The sequence below is a fragment of the Petromyzon marinus genome, chromosome 3 (genome assembly GCF_048934315.1).
Source record: "Petromyzon marinus isolate PM22_M1 ecotype Great Lakes invasive population chromosome 3, UKy_Petmar_22M1.pri1.0, whole genome shotgun sequence".
NCBI classification, from domain to species: Eukaryota; Metazoa; Chordata; class Hyperoartia; order Petromyzontiformes; family Petromyzontidae; genus Petromyzon; species Petromyzon marinus.
Window position 1 is genome coordinate 19,619,429 of NC_133669.1, and position 16,388 is coordinate 19,635,816.

Below are 16,388 nucleotides of genomic sequence, written 5' to 3' on the forward strand. Positions count from 1 at the left end.
CAATTAATTGACCCCCAACATCTATTTTATTTTTGTTTTCTTTGCATATTCATCTCTGTTCTAAATAAGCATTACTGCAAAATAAAAAAAACATATATACACATGTACATAAGTTAACATTTTAGAGAATGAAATGGTTGGGTCGCAAGACGTCACGTGGGCCTGCACTGGACAAGACGGGGCTCCGAGTTGTCAACAAATAGTATCGCTGTGGACTACAGTGTAAATAGTATTGGTGTGTAAATAGTACTACAGTGTAAATAGTATTGGTGTGTAAATAGTACTACAGTGTAAATAGTACTGCAGTGTAAATAGTATTGGTGTGTAAATAGCATTGGTGTGTAAATAGTACTACAGTGTAAATAGTACTACTGTGTAATAGAACTACTGCGTAATAGTACTGCAGTGTACATAGTACTACAGTGTATATAGTATTGGTGTGTAAATAGTATTGGTGTGTAATAGTACTAGTGTATATAGTACTACTGTGTAATAGTACTGCACTGTATATAGTACTAGTGTATATAGTATTGGTGTGTAAATAGTATTGGTGTGTAATAGTACTACAGTGTATATAGTACTACAGTGTATATAGGAATGTTGCGTAAATAGTATTGGTGTGTAAATAGTACTACTGTGTAATAGTACTGCAGTGTATATAGTACTACAGTGTAAATAGTATTGGTGTGCAAATAGTACTACTGTGTAATAGTACAGTGTATATAGTACTACAGTGTATATAGGAATGTTGTGTAAATAGTATTGGTGTGTAAATAGTACTACAGTGTATATAGGAATGTTGTGTAAATAGTATTGGTGTGTAAATAGTACTACAGTGTATATAGTACTACAGTGTATATAGGAATGTTGTGTAAATAGTATTGGTGTGTAAATAGTATTACTGTGTAATAGTACTACAGTGTATATAGTACTACAGTGTATATAGGAATGTTGTGTAAATAGTATTGGTGTCTAAATAGTACTACTGTGTAATAGTACTACAGTGTATATAGGAATGTTGCGTAAATAGTATTGGAGTGTAAATAGTACTACTGTGTAATAGTACTGCAGTGTATATAGTACTACATTGTATATAGGAATGTTGTGTAAATAGTATTGGTGTGTAAATAGTACTACTGTGTAATAGTACTGCAGTGTATATAGTACTACAGTGTATATAGGAATGTGTAAATAGTATTGGTGTGTAAATAGTACTACTGTGTAATAGTACTACAGTGTATATAGTACTACTGTGTAAATAGTACTACTGTGTAATAGTACTGCAGTGTATATAGTACTACAGTGTATATAGTATTGGTGTGTTAATAGTACTGTGTATAGAGTACTACAGTGTAAATAGTACTACTTTGTAATAGTACTACAGTGTTTATAGTACTACAGTGTATATAGGAATGTTGTGTAAATAGTACTGTGTATAGAGTACCACAGTGTATATAGTACTGCTGTGTAATAGTGCAACAGTGTAAATAGTACTACTGTGTAAATAGTACCGCTGTCTAAATAGTACTACTGTGTAAATAGCACTACAGTGTATATAGTACTACAGTGTATATAGGACTGTTGTGTAAATAGTACTGTGTATAGAGTACTACAGTGTATATTGTACTACTGTGTAATAGTACAACTGTGCAAATAGTACTACAGTGTATATAGTACTACTGTGCAAATATCACTACAGTGTATATAGTACTACAGTGTATATAGGACTGTTGTGTAAATAGTACTACAGTATAAATAGTACTACTGTGTAAATAGTAGTCCTGTGTAATTGTACGGTTGTGTAAATAGTACTACAGTGTAAATAGTACTGTACTGTGTAATAGTACTACAGTGCATATAGTACTACAGTGTAAATAGTACTCTGGTGGAGTAGAGTCGAAACGGGATGTGTGAGGATTCGGATTCATTGGGGAGGCACGGGACTCATAGAGCCAGACTAGGGCGCTTCCTTCTCTAAGCAGCAGCTGTTGTTGTTGTTGACACGTTTTCTAGTTGATTGTGTAACCAGGTAAGAACTCAAGAGACCAGGATAGGAGCCTCATTTGCAAGAGTCAGCGAATGAGTGGGTGGGTGAGTGAGTGGGTGGGTGAGTGAGTGGGTGAGTGAGTAGGTGGGTGAGTGGGTGGGTGAATGAGTGGGTGAGTAGGTGGGTGAGTAGGTGAGTGAGTGGGTGAGTGAGTAGGTGGGTCAGTGGATGGGTGATTGAGTGGGTGAGTAGGTGAGTGGGTGGGTGAATGAGTGGGTGAGTGGGTGGATGGGTGAGTGGGTGGGTGAGTAGGTGGTGAATGGGTGGGTGAGTAGGTGGGTGGGTGGGTGAGTGGGTGGGTGAGTGCATTCAGGATTTTATTTGATTCTTTGTTAACCAGGTAAGAACTTAAGAGACCGGGATAAGGGTTCTCATTTGCAAGAGTCAGCGAATGAGTGAGTGGGTGGATGAGTAAGTGAGAGAGCGCGGGTAAGTGAGTGGGTAAGTGAGTGGGTGAGGGGGAAGGTGAGTGCGTTCAGGTTTTCTAGTTGATTCTGCGTAACCAGGTAAGAACTCAAGAGACTAACATTTAGTCTCATCTGCAAGACCAACCTGGAGGCATTAGTCTGCCGCTGTGCGCTATAATCCCAATCGAGTATATCCGCGATTCATTTTGAGGCACGCATTGGCCTAACTCTTGCGAATGACGTCGCGGGGATCTTTAACGTCCGCTGTGAAGCACACCTGGCGCGTTGTTTACTGCTGCTGCTGCTGTTGTTGCTGTTGTCACAGCTGTCAACCCCTTCTCAGTGCTTGCCTTATTACGGGCCAATTCAGACCTTATTGGTCACCCCGTGCCCCTTATAAATCTCAACGTTCATCCTGTAAAGTCACCATCGCAAGGGAGAAACACAAACAAGTAGACACACATTATGGTGTTTGCCCATATTGAAACGGCTGTACGCCGTATGGACCTGAAAACTCAATTTGCCTGTACAGTAACGGGGGTAAACCGTATGGGTTGACAGCTGTGTGTTGTATTATGCACCGCCGCGGTATTAACCAGGGCAGCCGCCGCTGATTGATTCAAACCGCGAACTTGTGCCAACAAGCGGGCGATAGCCTTAACCGCGGTTTTGTATTATTCCCCCTGGGCGAGCTGTACCTGGGTAGCTACACCAAAGGGCTGACTGGATATCTGTACTGCGATGGCTCTATGTCGGACAGGGCTGGCCGTGTCGTCTGAGCTGCATCTGCAAGCCGAGATAGCGCAACTGGGAAAATAATATATATCGTTGGGATAGTCGTATGTGGGGTAACTGTATCGGGATAGCTGCAGTTGTGTATCTGGGATAACTGCAGCTAGAACAGCTGTTCCTGGTTAGCTGTACCAGCATTTCTGTGCTCTGTATCGGCTGTAGCGGTCTAAACTATATTTGTTTTACTGTGTAAGGTCCCCACTGAGCTATCCAGCTCTTTTGTCAGAAGCGACCTGACTATCGCAAATGTTAAGTCGAAGAAGTGGCTTGTCATAATCATCATCACGTGGGAAGTGGCTTGTCATAATCATCATCATCACATGGGAAGTGGCTTGTCATATCATCATCACGTGGGAAGTGGCTTGTCATAATCATCATCATGTGGGAAGTGGTTTGTCATCATGTGGGAAGTGGCTTATCATCATCATCACGTGGGAAGTGGCTTGTCATAACCATCATCATCACGTGGGAAGTGGCTTGTCATAACCATCATCATCACGTGGGAAGTGGCTTGTCATAACCATCATCATCACGTGGGAAGTGGCTTGTCATAACCATCATCATCACGTGGGAAGTGGCTTGTCAGAATCATCATCATCACGTGGGAAGTGGCTTGTCATAATCATCATCACGTGGGAAGTGGCTTGTCATAATCATCATCACGTGGGAAGTGGCTTGTCATAATCATCATCATGTGGGAAGTGGCTTGTCATCATGATCATCATCACGTGGGAAGTGGCTTGTCAAAATCATCATCATCATCACGTGGGAAGTGGCTTGTCATAATCATCATCACGTGGGAAGTGGCTTGTCATAATCATCATCATCATCATGTGGGAAGTGGCTTGTCATCATGATCATCATCACGTGGGAAGTGGCTTGTCAAAATCATCATCATCATCACGTGGGAAGTGGCTTGTCATAATCGTCATCATCATCACTTGGCACATTCATCGCAGCAGCAGCCAAATCCTCTTAATCGCCGTGACGTTGATTCTAAATTTGGAGAGGAACAAACGGAGGACCCGGAGGAAGAAAAAAAAATCCCCACGCCACCACGGATAGAGGGACACGCAAACTGCAAACACACAGCAGGCGCCGGGGGTGAGCGGTGATATCTGGTGAGAGCGGCGCTGTCTGGGGATAGCTGCGTGGCTGCGTAGCTGTCCCCGCGTGGCTGTGCCTCACTGCTGTCCTCTGATTCGCCATCGTCGCGACAGATGCGCTGAAGAAGACCGGCGGAGGTGTGGAGATCAGGCGCAGCCTCAGCTACATCCACGAGATCGGCCGCGGATGGTTCGGAAAGGTGGGACGGACGGCAGCGCTCAGCAGCACTCAGCAGTACACACACTACATGGCAGTACACAGCAGTATGCATCACTCAGCAGTACAAAGCAGTACACAGCAGCACTCAGTAGTACTCAGCAGTACACACTGCATGGCAGTACACAGCAGTATGCATCACTCAGCAGTACTCAGCAGTACACAGCAGCACTCAGCAGCATTCAGCAGTACAAACTACATGGCAGTACACAGCAGTACACATCATGCAGCAGTACACAGTGCATGGCAGTACACAGCAGTACACATCATGCAGCAGTACACAGTGCATGGCAGTACACAGCAGAACGCAGCAGTACACACTACATGGCAGTACACAGCAGTACACATCATGCAGCAGTACACAGTGCATGGCAGTACACAGCAGAACGCAGCAGTACACAATACATGGCAGTACACAGCAGTACGCAGCACACAGCAGTACACATCACTCCACAGTACACGGCAGTACACAGCAAGCTCACACAATACAGCAGCGCACAGCAGCACATAGTATGCAGCAGTACACAGTGCGCAAGACGCACACAGCAGTACACAGTGCACGGCAATACGTATAATACAGAAGCACGTAGCAGTACTCAGCAAGCACAGCACGTAGTGGTATAGAGAAGCACGCAGTACAACGCAATGCACAGCACACAGGAGTACACAGGTGGTGATTGCGGTGGGTGATGATAGGTGGTGGTGGTGATGTTGGGTGTGGTGACGGTACACAATGTTGGGTGATGTTGGTGAGTGATGATGATGGTAAGCGATGTTGGGTGTGGTCCGAAGCTTAATTTACGTGGGAATGCGACACGGTCACCACCACCACATAGAGGAACTGCTGATGAGCGTGTGGTGAGCGATGATGCAAGGCTGGGTGTACCGATCTTATGGCTCAAGCTTTCATTGCGAAGAGGGAAATGATTGAGTTATGAACCACGCATTATGTATTATGCGCACACACACGCATCACAAGGTCATGAGTTGGATTCCCGGTTGGGTGTTCGACTGATTCTATCGTCATCATCGTCATCTATCTCTCGTCGATAAAATTAGTAGCTCCACCTTTGCTGGGACATAAACAGTGGTCGTCCTCCATATGGACTTGTCCCGGCCATATGAATGTGGAACTGCCAGCGCTGACCCAGGGATTGCAATGCAATGGAGATGATTGCCACTCCAGAATCTTTGGCTTCTGATTTTTTTAAGTGTGTACAGGAATGTTGTGTTGTGCGTGCGTGTTGTGCGTGTGTTGTGTGTGTTGTGTGTGTTGTGCATGTGTTGTGTTGTGTGTGGGTTGTGTATATAATGTAACTCTATACGTAAACACTGCATGTGTGTATATATTGTGTGTGTTCACACACAATAGCTCTGGCATATTCAGAATTGTACATTGTGTACATGCGCATAAACCGCTTCTCACAACGCTTTCCAAAAATGTCTCACAACTTTGCTTTATATTGACCATTAAAGTAAAACTGATTCCAAAAAGCCTTTACTCAGCTCAGAAGGGGTCCTGCCTTCGGATTCTATTTGTCGAATTCAGTTCGCGGAGTTTGTGTAATGATGACGAGTCCATTTCTCATTTGCGTGTTTAAAAAAAAAAAAATTCTTCCAAGTGAAAAATCCGCCCTCACCATCGACCGTGGTCCGGACCGCGTCTTCCCGCGCGTATCTGCCGGGGCAGAGAATCCTAGCGGATCTTCGCCCGGCGACTGGCTGCATCCGAGCCGGACGTGTCCTTTAACCGCCCTATAACCGCACGTTTCCGGCGTCCTGTGCACGGGAAGCGCGGAGAAGCGATGGGAAGCAAGGGGAAGCTTGGGGGGGGGGGGGCGGGGGGGGAAGTGTGGAGCCCAGGGACTGCGAAGTCTGTAAACATTCTCTGCCCAGCTCAGCCTTCCAAACTAAACTGAAAACTTGTTTAACCAGGTAAGGCGCACTGAGTTACAGCTCTTTTTCAGGAGCAACCTGGCCGCAAATGACAGCCCAACAATGTGGATTATCACGTGGAGATTTATAGCAGGCAAATACTCTTAAACGCATTTTGATCCTGAATGTGTAAGGAAATATCGGAGGACCCAGAGAAAAATCCACGTGACCACGGGGAGAGAGACACCCAAACTCCACATATTCAGCAGGCGTCAGGGTCGGGATCGAACCCACGACTTCCTGTATACCAGGCGAGGTTGTTAACATCTCGCCACCGTGGCGCCCCAATGTCCTCGATTTGTATATTTTGCCCTCCGACCTCCCTCCCATGGTCCATCCGACCTCTGCTGTCTGACCTCCGTATTCTGACCTTCCCGCTTGACCTTCCAGACTGTGCTGTCCAATGTCAGCTTTTTTGTCCTTGACTTTCAAACTCCTGCCCTCTCGGCTTCCAGCCACCGTGCTGTGCCCTCTGACCTCCACGCTTCTGCGCGCGCCGTGCTGACGGAGTCACACATTGGCCTCGTAGAGAATTCCAAATCACGAATGAGCGGGAGTGAGAGAGAGAACAGCTGAAAATTCACAGGCTTACATTATTCGACGTCATATTTTTGGCTGCTGTAAATTTTCACGTGACAAGCCACTTTATTGAGCTATCATTTGTGGCCAGGTCTCTTCTGAAAAAAATAGTTGTATAGCTAAAGTGGGCCTTACCTGGTAAAATAAAAAGAATGGTTTAGTTGAATAGTGTCTGTAATTGTTTCTACAAACGCAATCCATATTTTATTATTTTATTCTATTTCACCGCCGCTACGCGCCTGTAAATAAAGCCTCTCCACGGATATATTTGGACACTCGTTGGAAAGTCAAAAAAACGTGCGATAGTGAGCGAGATAAGCAGAGCTCACCACCCGTCTGTGCCCTTGCCTGCCCGTTCGCTCGCTCGCCCACTCCGCGGTTTCCAAACCGAGCAACACTGTACCCTCCGTGACCGCATCAAACTCGGATAACGATCCAAGCTAAAAAAGAAAAATGTACAAATAAAACCCAAAAAAACAACTGCCAGTGGAAAGTTAAGTCGCAATTGGCAGACGTGAGCGTGCGTGCGTGCATGCGCGCGTGCGCGCGTACAGCCGCGTTTGTCACTCCACTGCTGGATGAGGGCCTCCCCGTGGCGAGGGGACAGCAGTGGGGGGGGGGGGGTGTTTTTTGACCATACTTCACGCTGGTCAGTGCGGGTTGTTGGTGAAGTTTAATCAAAGACATGGGTGGTGGTGGGGGGGACATTGAAGTGCAGGATAACAAATTCACATTGCAGCACTTGCCCACTGCTTGCTCTGAGCGCCCGCCCGCTCGTCCAGGCGCTATCTTGGCTCGACCCCTGCGTACTCGCTGGCTCGACCGCGATGCGGTGACCAGCGACATAAAACCGCGCCGTCGGCCAAAAAAGTTTGCGGGACTCTTCCCACACCCCCCCCACCCCTCCTGGCCCCACAGAGCCCGGGATGCCGACGGCTCTGCCGCTTTCGTGTCGTCGGGTTCCTGAGTCGCGGTTTATCTCGGGGGGGGGAGGTGGAGGGGGGAGGGTGCCGGCCGTGCCGGTTTGTTTTGTAGGGCGCGGCGCGTTCGCAGGGAGTTTGCGCCGGCATTGAGAAACCGCACGTGCTAATCGTCGCCAAGGATCGTGGAAAATTCGTGGCTTCATTCTGTCCTCGAAAACCCACCTCTCCCCCACCCCAAAAAAGAAAGGCAAGGTCGGGCTCAAATCAACGGATGTCCGTTACTTAGCCGGAATTTAAATTTAAAAAATAAAAAAAATGTTAAGATCCGAGCGCGCAGCATATCCGAAAATGTGGAAAGCAAAATTCATTCGGTCGCAATGAATAACGCGTGTTCACTGATGTCCTCTGATTCGGTAACGGGTGATGGCGGCACGTCCGTTGACTCCCGTGTGTCAAACGGAGCACGCCAAACGAATTTGCGGTGTTTCGCTCGCTATTCGCGAACTTGGCGATCCGCGATTTTAGCTGTCCGCGAATCTCGCATCTGGAACTCTACACGACTACTGCATCGAGAGAGAGCGAGAGAGAGAGATAGTGATGAGATAAAGTGATGAGATGTGATGATGCGTAGCATCATTGTGATGATGCGCAGCATTACTCATTCAATGTTAATAATTACAAAGGTAGGTTTTAGTAGGCCAACATCATCTTCCGCGTAACGTGCTCGTCACGAGCGGCTCTGGAACGTGTGCCTCGCGAGTAACGAGGGGACGCCGCCCAATGCACAAGGAAACTCAACGCAGTATCCCGGATCTCAAAAAGCACAGGACATTCCGTATCCGGTCAATTGAGAGCCGGTGGCCTGAACCCCGTGTCGCAATCACGAGCAGTCGATTCTTAAACGCTTTCCCTTGCTCCCCCAATTTAAAGGAATCGACAGGGGGAAGCTGGAACTGCCAAGTCGTAGCGGCGACCGCTTTAGTTTGTCGCACAATTCACCATCGCCCCCCCCACCTCCACGCAGCATATCCACAAATTGTCACAATTCAGGGGGTTCCCGATGCTACTCGAGAATTCTTTGACGGCCCCTCGTTACGTGTTTTACGGTTCGTCCGACCCCGTTGGCTCCGTCAGCTGATGTGAAACACGGGCTTATCCCCTCCCTATAACGTGCTCACGATGCGCACGGCGCGTTGTTCTACTTATGGTACGGGACGTGGAACTTCTTTCGCGCCGTACGTAGCCAACCGTGCTACACGGCGGTGCGGGTGGAAGGGCTACAACCCAAACACAATAAAAGCACTTCTAAACATAAGAATTTTAAATTTAGTCGTAGTGTAGTGTAAAGTGAAGTGTTTTGTAGTGTTTAATGTAGCCTTGTGTGCAGTGTATAGCACAGTGTGTGTAGTGTATAGTACAGTATGTATGTTGAACTTCTTTCACGCCGTACGTAGCCAACCGTGCTCATCAGAGGTGCGGGTGGAAGGACAACAAGACTAAACACAAAAAGCAGTTCTTACGAAATTAGATTTCAATCCAGATTTAGATTGTGTCGTGAGCGTGAAGATTGATCTTGATCCGAATCGACGCGTCGCGACACACCGCATGGTAACCTGTTGCTGCAACTGCTGGTACTGAAAATACTGCTGCTGATGTTGCCCCTTTTGCTGACACTACTGCCGCTACTGCTACTACTAATGCTGCTTCTCCTGCTGATACTGCCACGACTGCTGCTGCAACTTCTGTTGTCACTACCGCCGCTACTGCTGCCACCACCGCCGCTGCAAACGCTGCTGCTGCTGCGGTCTTCTCGCTCCTGCCGCCGCTGCTGACCCTGCTGCTGTGGTCCCGCCCATCCACCCCCGCGCCCTGCTGCAGGTGCTGCTGGGAGAGATCTTTGCCGGCTTCAGCCCGTCCCGCGTCGTCGTAAAGGAGCTGCGGTCGGGCGCCCCCCCTGATGAGCAGCGCAGATTCCTCGAGGAGGCGCAGCCGTACAGGTGGGCCGCCACACCACGACCCTGCGCCACCGTGCCCCGTCAAGATTCTAGCCCACCGTTGTGCTCCGCCTCTTGGTCGATTAAGTTGACAAAGTTATAATTGGTTGACCAAAACAAAACCTGTGTAATTAACCACGCGTCTCTTTTTTTAGCGGTTTATTAACTCGGAATGGCCGTTAAAAATGGCGGCTGCCCACCTATGCGCCATGGATAAACCATGGCGCGTGATGATTGTGGATGATGAGCCCAGCAGTGGATAGACCCTGGCACGTGATGATTGTGGATGATGAGCCCAGCAGTGGATAGACCCTGGCACGTGATGATTGTGGATGATGAGCCCAGCAGCGGAAAGGTTCTCCATGGGGCATGGCTGAGAGGTGACCCCACGGCTGCGTCTATCATTGCAGCCTGCATGCGGACGCTGTGCTGCAGGAAATGTGAGGACGTCGAACTCCTTTCGCACCGTACGTGCTCCCCCCCCCCCCCCACCGTGCTAATCGGAAGTTCTTCCAGTCAGATTGCTACGGCAGAACTGGTGCCAAGTGACGACGCAAGTACTCGGCAGCGGTCTGGAACGCGAGAGTCGGCCTCACAGCCTTCTCTTGCCCCGGCGCACCTAACGTCGGGTCTTCCTCGTAGCCGACCGTAGTGTCCCCCACGTACCCCGTCCGCGCCCCGCTGTCAGGATCACCCCCGCCACTGTGGCCGTGAACGCTGCGGCAGAGCTTACCTATGTCCGAGCCCGTTAGATTAGTGTCCTAAGTACTTTCTATTTATTGCTTGTCCTGTTTGCGGTCAGCTCTGCTGTGGGTTTCCTGTATATAATTTGTTGTTTTTGCTCTTTGATACGTTGCTTATTCCCGCCCAGCGATGTCCGGTTAGTGCTGCTACTACCGACGGCCTTTGACTGTGGCCTATGAGTCTCTGTGTAACTCTACGGATCTATTTAACACTAAGTGTATCTCTATGTAACTCTATGGATCTCTGTGTAACTCTGTGCATCTCTATGTAGCTCTATGGATCTCTATGTACTGTAGCTATGTACTTACATATGATAAATCATTCTTATTTTTTTAATTAAATTTTTCTACCTATGTGACTTTACCGAAAGAACCAAAGAGTATGGATTCCTGCAGTCACGAAAGCAACTCTATGGATGGATGTAATCTGTGCGTAACGTTGTGCATCTTTGTGCATCTCTGTGTAACTCTGTATATCTCTCTGTAACTCTGTGCTTCTCTATGCAACTCGATGGCTGTATGTAACTCTATGGGTCTCTGCAACTGCAATGGGCTGCGGTCGTCATTGTAACAGAGCCACTTATCGCAATGGGGCCTTGCCAGCTGAGTCTATGGATCTATATGTAACTCTATGAGTCGAGATGCAACTCTATGAGTCTTTATGTAACTCTATGAGTCTAGATGCAACTCTATGAGTCTGTATGTAACTCTATGAGTCTAGATGCAATTCTATGAGTCTGTATGTAACTCTATGAGTCTAGATGCAATTCTATGAGTCTTTATGTAACTCTATGAGTCTAGATGCAATTCTATGAGTCTGTATGTAACTCTATGAGTCTAGATGCAACTCTATGAGTCTTTATGTAACTCTATGAGTCTAGATGCAATTCTATGAGTCTGTATGTAACTCTATGAGTCTAGATGCAATTCTATGAGTCTTTATGTAACTCTATGAGTCTAGATGCAATTCTATGAGTCTGTATGTAACTCTATGAGTCTAGATGCAACTCTATGAGTCTGTATGTAACTCTATGAGTCTAGATGCAATTCTGTGAGTCTTTATGTAACTCTATGAGTCTAGATGCACTTCTATGAGTCTGTATGTAACTCAATGGCTCTGTATGTAAGGCCTCTTTGAGCTGCTTGGCTCAATGTGGCCTTGCCAGCTGAAATAACAAAGTCTGAGTCCGAGTCTCTCCCTGCTCAAACGAGCAGTGGGGCAGCACTCACCTCCACTGTCAGCCCTGAGCCACAGCAGTGGATATTCCACATTCCCATGGCAGGGATCGGTCCCCTCCACGCACTTATATATAACATATATAAAGATAACAGCCAACTGTGGGATCTGCTGGCTCGATGAACAAAGTGCGCAACGCGAATCAAATCCAAACGTGACAAATTTTTAACGCGACGGTCTAAAAACCGGGGTCGCGTGATGCCGCGTGACAGAGAAAGAGGCCCCCCCCCCTCTTCCGATCGGCGACGTCAGCTTCGGTGTCAGCGCTTTCCGTCGCTGGCCGCGTCCCAGACAAAATAAATGTTGCGCTAGGGAAGAAAGGGGGCCCGCGGGGACCGAGAGCCGCGAATATAAATACCCCGGGAGTTTTATTCTTACCCTCGGCCTAGCCCCGTCGCGCCCCGAATGCGACGTCTCTCTCGCTGTGGAGGGCCTCTGCGGCTAAGCTCCCTCGCTTTCCGCGTGCTGATACAGCTCCCCCACGCCCAGAGTCATGGGGGAGTTGAAACGAGCGCTGTTCATTTTGGGGTGCGGGGGGGAGCATCAAAGGGAGATGCCGAGAGGGGGGGGGGGGAGCGGGGGTGGGGGGGGGCTGGCTCCCCATGACAGTCGCTTTGCCTCGAGGGGCTTTCGCTCGCTCACTCGGCTGCTTGCTCGCTCGCTCGTGGTTCACTTAACCACTCGCTCACTCACTCGCTCGTGGCTCACTTAACCTCTCTCTCGCTCGCTCGTGGCTCACTTAACCGCTCACACGCTCGCTCATCATTCACTTAACAACTCGCTCACTTACTCGTCGCTCACTTAACCGCTCACACACTCGCTCATCATTCACTTAACCATTCACTCATTCGCGCACTCGTCAATTACGTAACCACTCACTCGCTCATTATTCACCAAATCGTTCACTCAGCAGGTCGCTCACCCACGTAATTAACTCCTCGATCTCTCACTCGCTCATTCACTCAAACGCTCACCCATTTGGTTATTCGCTTTCCCACCCACACAACCACGCACTCAACCACTCATTTGCTTGCTCGTTCGTTCACTCACTCGCTCACTTACTCAACTGCTTACTTCACGGCTGACTCACTTCCTCAATCACTCACTCGACTGCGCACTTTCTCGCTTTCAGAATCACGCGTCCGCTCGCTCATTGGCTGGCTCGCTCTTTCGGTCGGTCGCTCGCTCGCTCACTCAGTCCCAGAGCCATTCAATCAGTGACTCGCACAATTTACTCACTCGGTCAGTTATCCACCCACCCATCCACTAAATCAGCCATCCACTCAGACGCGGGAATAGAAGCCGCAGTTATGTGGCTGTGCGTCAAGAGGAAGCTAGAGAGAGGCTGTGATTGGAGAGAGAAGAGGATACAGCAATGGGAGAAAGCTGCAAGGGTAGAAGAAACAAGCGGGGATGGGAGCAAGAGAAGCGGTAATGGCAGAGAGAGTTTGTGATATGCGATGGGAGAGAGAGGTGGAGATGGTGGGGAGAGGCAGTGTTGGGGGGAGAGGCAGTGATGGGGGAGAGGCAGTGATGGGGGGAGAGGCAGTGATGGGGGAGAGGCAGTGACGGAGGAGAGGCAGTGATGGGGGAGAGGCAGTGATGAGGGAGTGATGGGGGAGAGGCAGGGATGGGGGAGAGGCAGTGATGGGGGAGAGGCAGTGATGGGGGAGAGGGAGTGATGGGGGAGAGGGAGTGATGGGAGAGAGGCAGTAATGAGGGAGTGATGGGGGAGAGGCAGGGATGGGGGAGAGGCAGTGATGGGGGAGAGGCAGTGATGGGGGAGAGGGAGTGATGGGGGAGAGGGAGTGATGGGAGAGAGGGAGTGATGGGGGAGAGGCAGGGATGGGGGAGAGGCAGGGATGGGGGAGAGGCAGTGATGGGGGAGAGGTAGTGATGGGGGAGAGGCAGTAATGAGGGAGTTATGGGGGAGAGGGAGTGATGGGGGAGAGAGGCAGTGATGGGGGAGAGGGAGTGATGGGGGAGAGGCAGTGATGGGGGAGAGTCAGTGATGGGAGAGAGGCAGTGATGGGGGAGAGGGAGTGATGGGGGAGAGGGAGTGATGGGGGAGAGGCAGTGATGGGGGAGAGGCAGTAATGAGGGAGTTATGGGGGAGAGGCAGTGATGGGGGAGAGGGAGTGATGGGGGAGAGGCAGTAATGAGGGAGTTATGGGGGAGAGGGAGTGATGGGGGAGAGAGGCAGTGATGGGGGGAGGGAGTGATGGGGGAGATGCAATGATGGGGGAGAGGCAGTGATGGGAGGGAGGCAGTGATGTGGGAGAGGCAGGGATGGGAGAGAGGCAGTGATGAGGGAGTGATGGGGGAGAGGCAGGGATGGGGGAGAGGCAGTGATGGGGGAGAGGCAGTGATGGGGGAGAGGGAGTGATGGGGGAGAGGGAGTGATGGGGGAGAGGCAGTCATGAGGGAGTTATGGGGGAGAGGCAGGGATGGGGGAGAGGCAGGGATGGGGGAGAGGGAGTGATGGGGGAGAGGGAGTGATGGGGGAGAGGCAGTGATGAGGGAGTGATGGGAGAGAGGCAGCGATGGGGGAGAGGCAGCGATGGGGGAGAGGCAGCGATGGGGGAGAGGGAGCGATGGGGGAGAGGGAGCGATGGGGGAGAGGGAGCGATGGAGGAGATGCAATGATGGGGGAGATGCAATGATGGGGGAGAGGCAGTGATGGGGGAGAGGCAGGGATGCGGGAGAGGCAGTGATGGGGGAGAGGCAGTGATGGGGGAGAGGCAGTGATGGGGGAGAGGCAGTGATGGGGGAGAAGCAGTGATGAGGGAGAGGCAGTGATGAGGGAGAGGCAGTGGTGGGGGAGAGGCAGTGATGGGAGAGAGGCAGTGATGGGGGAGAGGCAGTGATGAGGGAGAGGCAATGATGGGGGAGAGGCAGTGATGGTGGAGATGCAATGATGGAGAGAGGCAGTGATGGAGAGGCAATGATGGGGGAGAGGGAGTGATGGGGGAGAGGCAGGGATGGGGGAGAGAGAGTGATGGGGGAGAGGCAGTGATGGGGGAGAGGCAGTGATGGGGGAGAGGCAGTGATGGGGGAGAGGGAGTGATGGGGGAGAGGGAGTGATGGGAGAGAGACAGTTATGGGGGAGAGGCAGTTATGGGGGAGAGGCAGTGATGGGGGAGAGGCATTGATGGTGGAGAGGCAGTGATGGGGGAGAGGCAGTGATGGGGGAGAGGCAGTGATGGGAGAGAGGCAGTGATGGGAGAGAGGCAGTGATGGGAGAGAGGGAGTGATGGTGGAGATGCAATGATGGAGAGAGGCAGTGATGGAGAGGCAATGATGGGGGAGAGGGAGTGATGAGGGAGAGGGAGTGATGGGGGACAGGCAGTGATGGGGTGAGAGGGAGTGATGGGGGAGAGGCAGTGATGGGGGAGAGGCAGTGATGGGAGAGAGGGAGTGATGGGGATGAGGCAGTGATGGGGGAGAGGCAGTGATGGGGGAGAGAGGAAGTGATGGGGGAGAGGCAGTGATGGGGGAGAGGGAGTGATGGGGGAGAGGGAGTGATGGGAGGGAGGCAGGGATGGGGGAGAGGCAGTGATGGGGGAGAGGCAGTGATGGGGGAGAGGCAGTGATGGGAGAGAGGCAGTAATGAGGGAGTGATGAGGGAGAGGCAGTGATGGGGGAGAGGCAGTGATGGGAGAGAGGCAGTAATGAGGGAGTGATGGGGGAGAGGCAGGGATGGGGGCGAGGCAGGGATGGGGGAGAGGCAGTAATGAGGGAGTTATGGGGGAGAGGGAGTGATGGGGGAGAGAGGCAGTGATGGGGGAGAGGGAGTGATGGGGGAGAGAGGCAGTGATGGGGGAGAGAGTCGGGGATGGGGGGAGGGAGTGATGGGGGAGATGCAATGATGGGGGAGAGGCAGTGATGGGAGGGAGGCAGTGATGTGGGAGAGGCAGTGATGGGAGAGAGGCAGGGATGGGGGAGAGGCAGGGAAGGGGGAAGGGCAGTGATGGGAGAGAGGGAGTGATGGAGAGGCAGTGATGGGAGAGAGGCAGTGATGAGGGAGTGATGGGGGAGAGGCAGGAATGGGGGAGAGGCAGTGATGGGGGAGAGGCAGTGATGGGGGAGAGGGAGTGATGAGGGAGAGGGAGTGATGGGGGAGAGGCAGGGATGGGGGAGAGGCAGTGATGGGGGAGAGGGAGTGATGGGGGAGAGGCAGTAATGAGGGAGTTATGGGGGAGAGGCAGGGATGGGGGAGAGGCAGGGATGGGGGAGAGGCAGTGATGGGGGAGAGGGAGTGATGGGGGAGAGGCAGTAATGAGGGAGTGATGGGGGAGAGGCAGTGATGGGAGAGAGGCAGCGATGGGGGAGAGGCCGCGATGGGGGAGAGGCAGCGATGGGGGAGAGGCAGTGATGGAGAGAGGCAGTGATGGGGGGAGGGAGTGAT

At 50.8% G+C, this 16,388-nt stretch overlaps 1 protein-coding gene across 2 annotated transcripts in view; it reads left to right on the plus strand.

Moving 5' to 3' along the window:
* Positions 1 to 16,388, plus strand: part of LOC116956494 (uncharacterized) — a 116,891-nt gene that overhangs the window by 72,531 nt on the left and 27,972 nt on the right. For both annotated transcript variants that reach the window (XM_076052300.1, XM_076052302.1), the window contains 2 exons: positions 4,467 to 4,552; positions 9,885 to 10,003. In XM_076052300.1, coding sequence (XP_075908415.1) covers positions 4,467 to 4,552; positions 9,885 to 10,003 — 205 coding nt within the window. The remainder of the gene's footprint in view (positions 1 to 4,466; positions 4,553 to 9,884; positions 10,004 to 16,388) is intronic.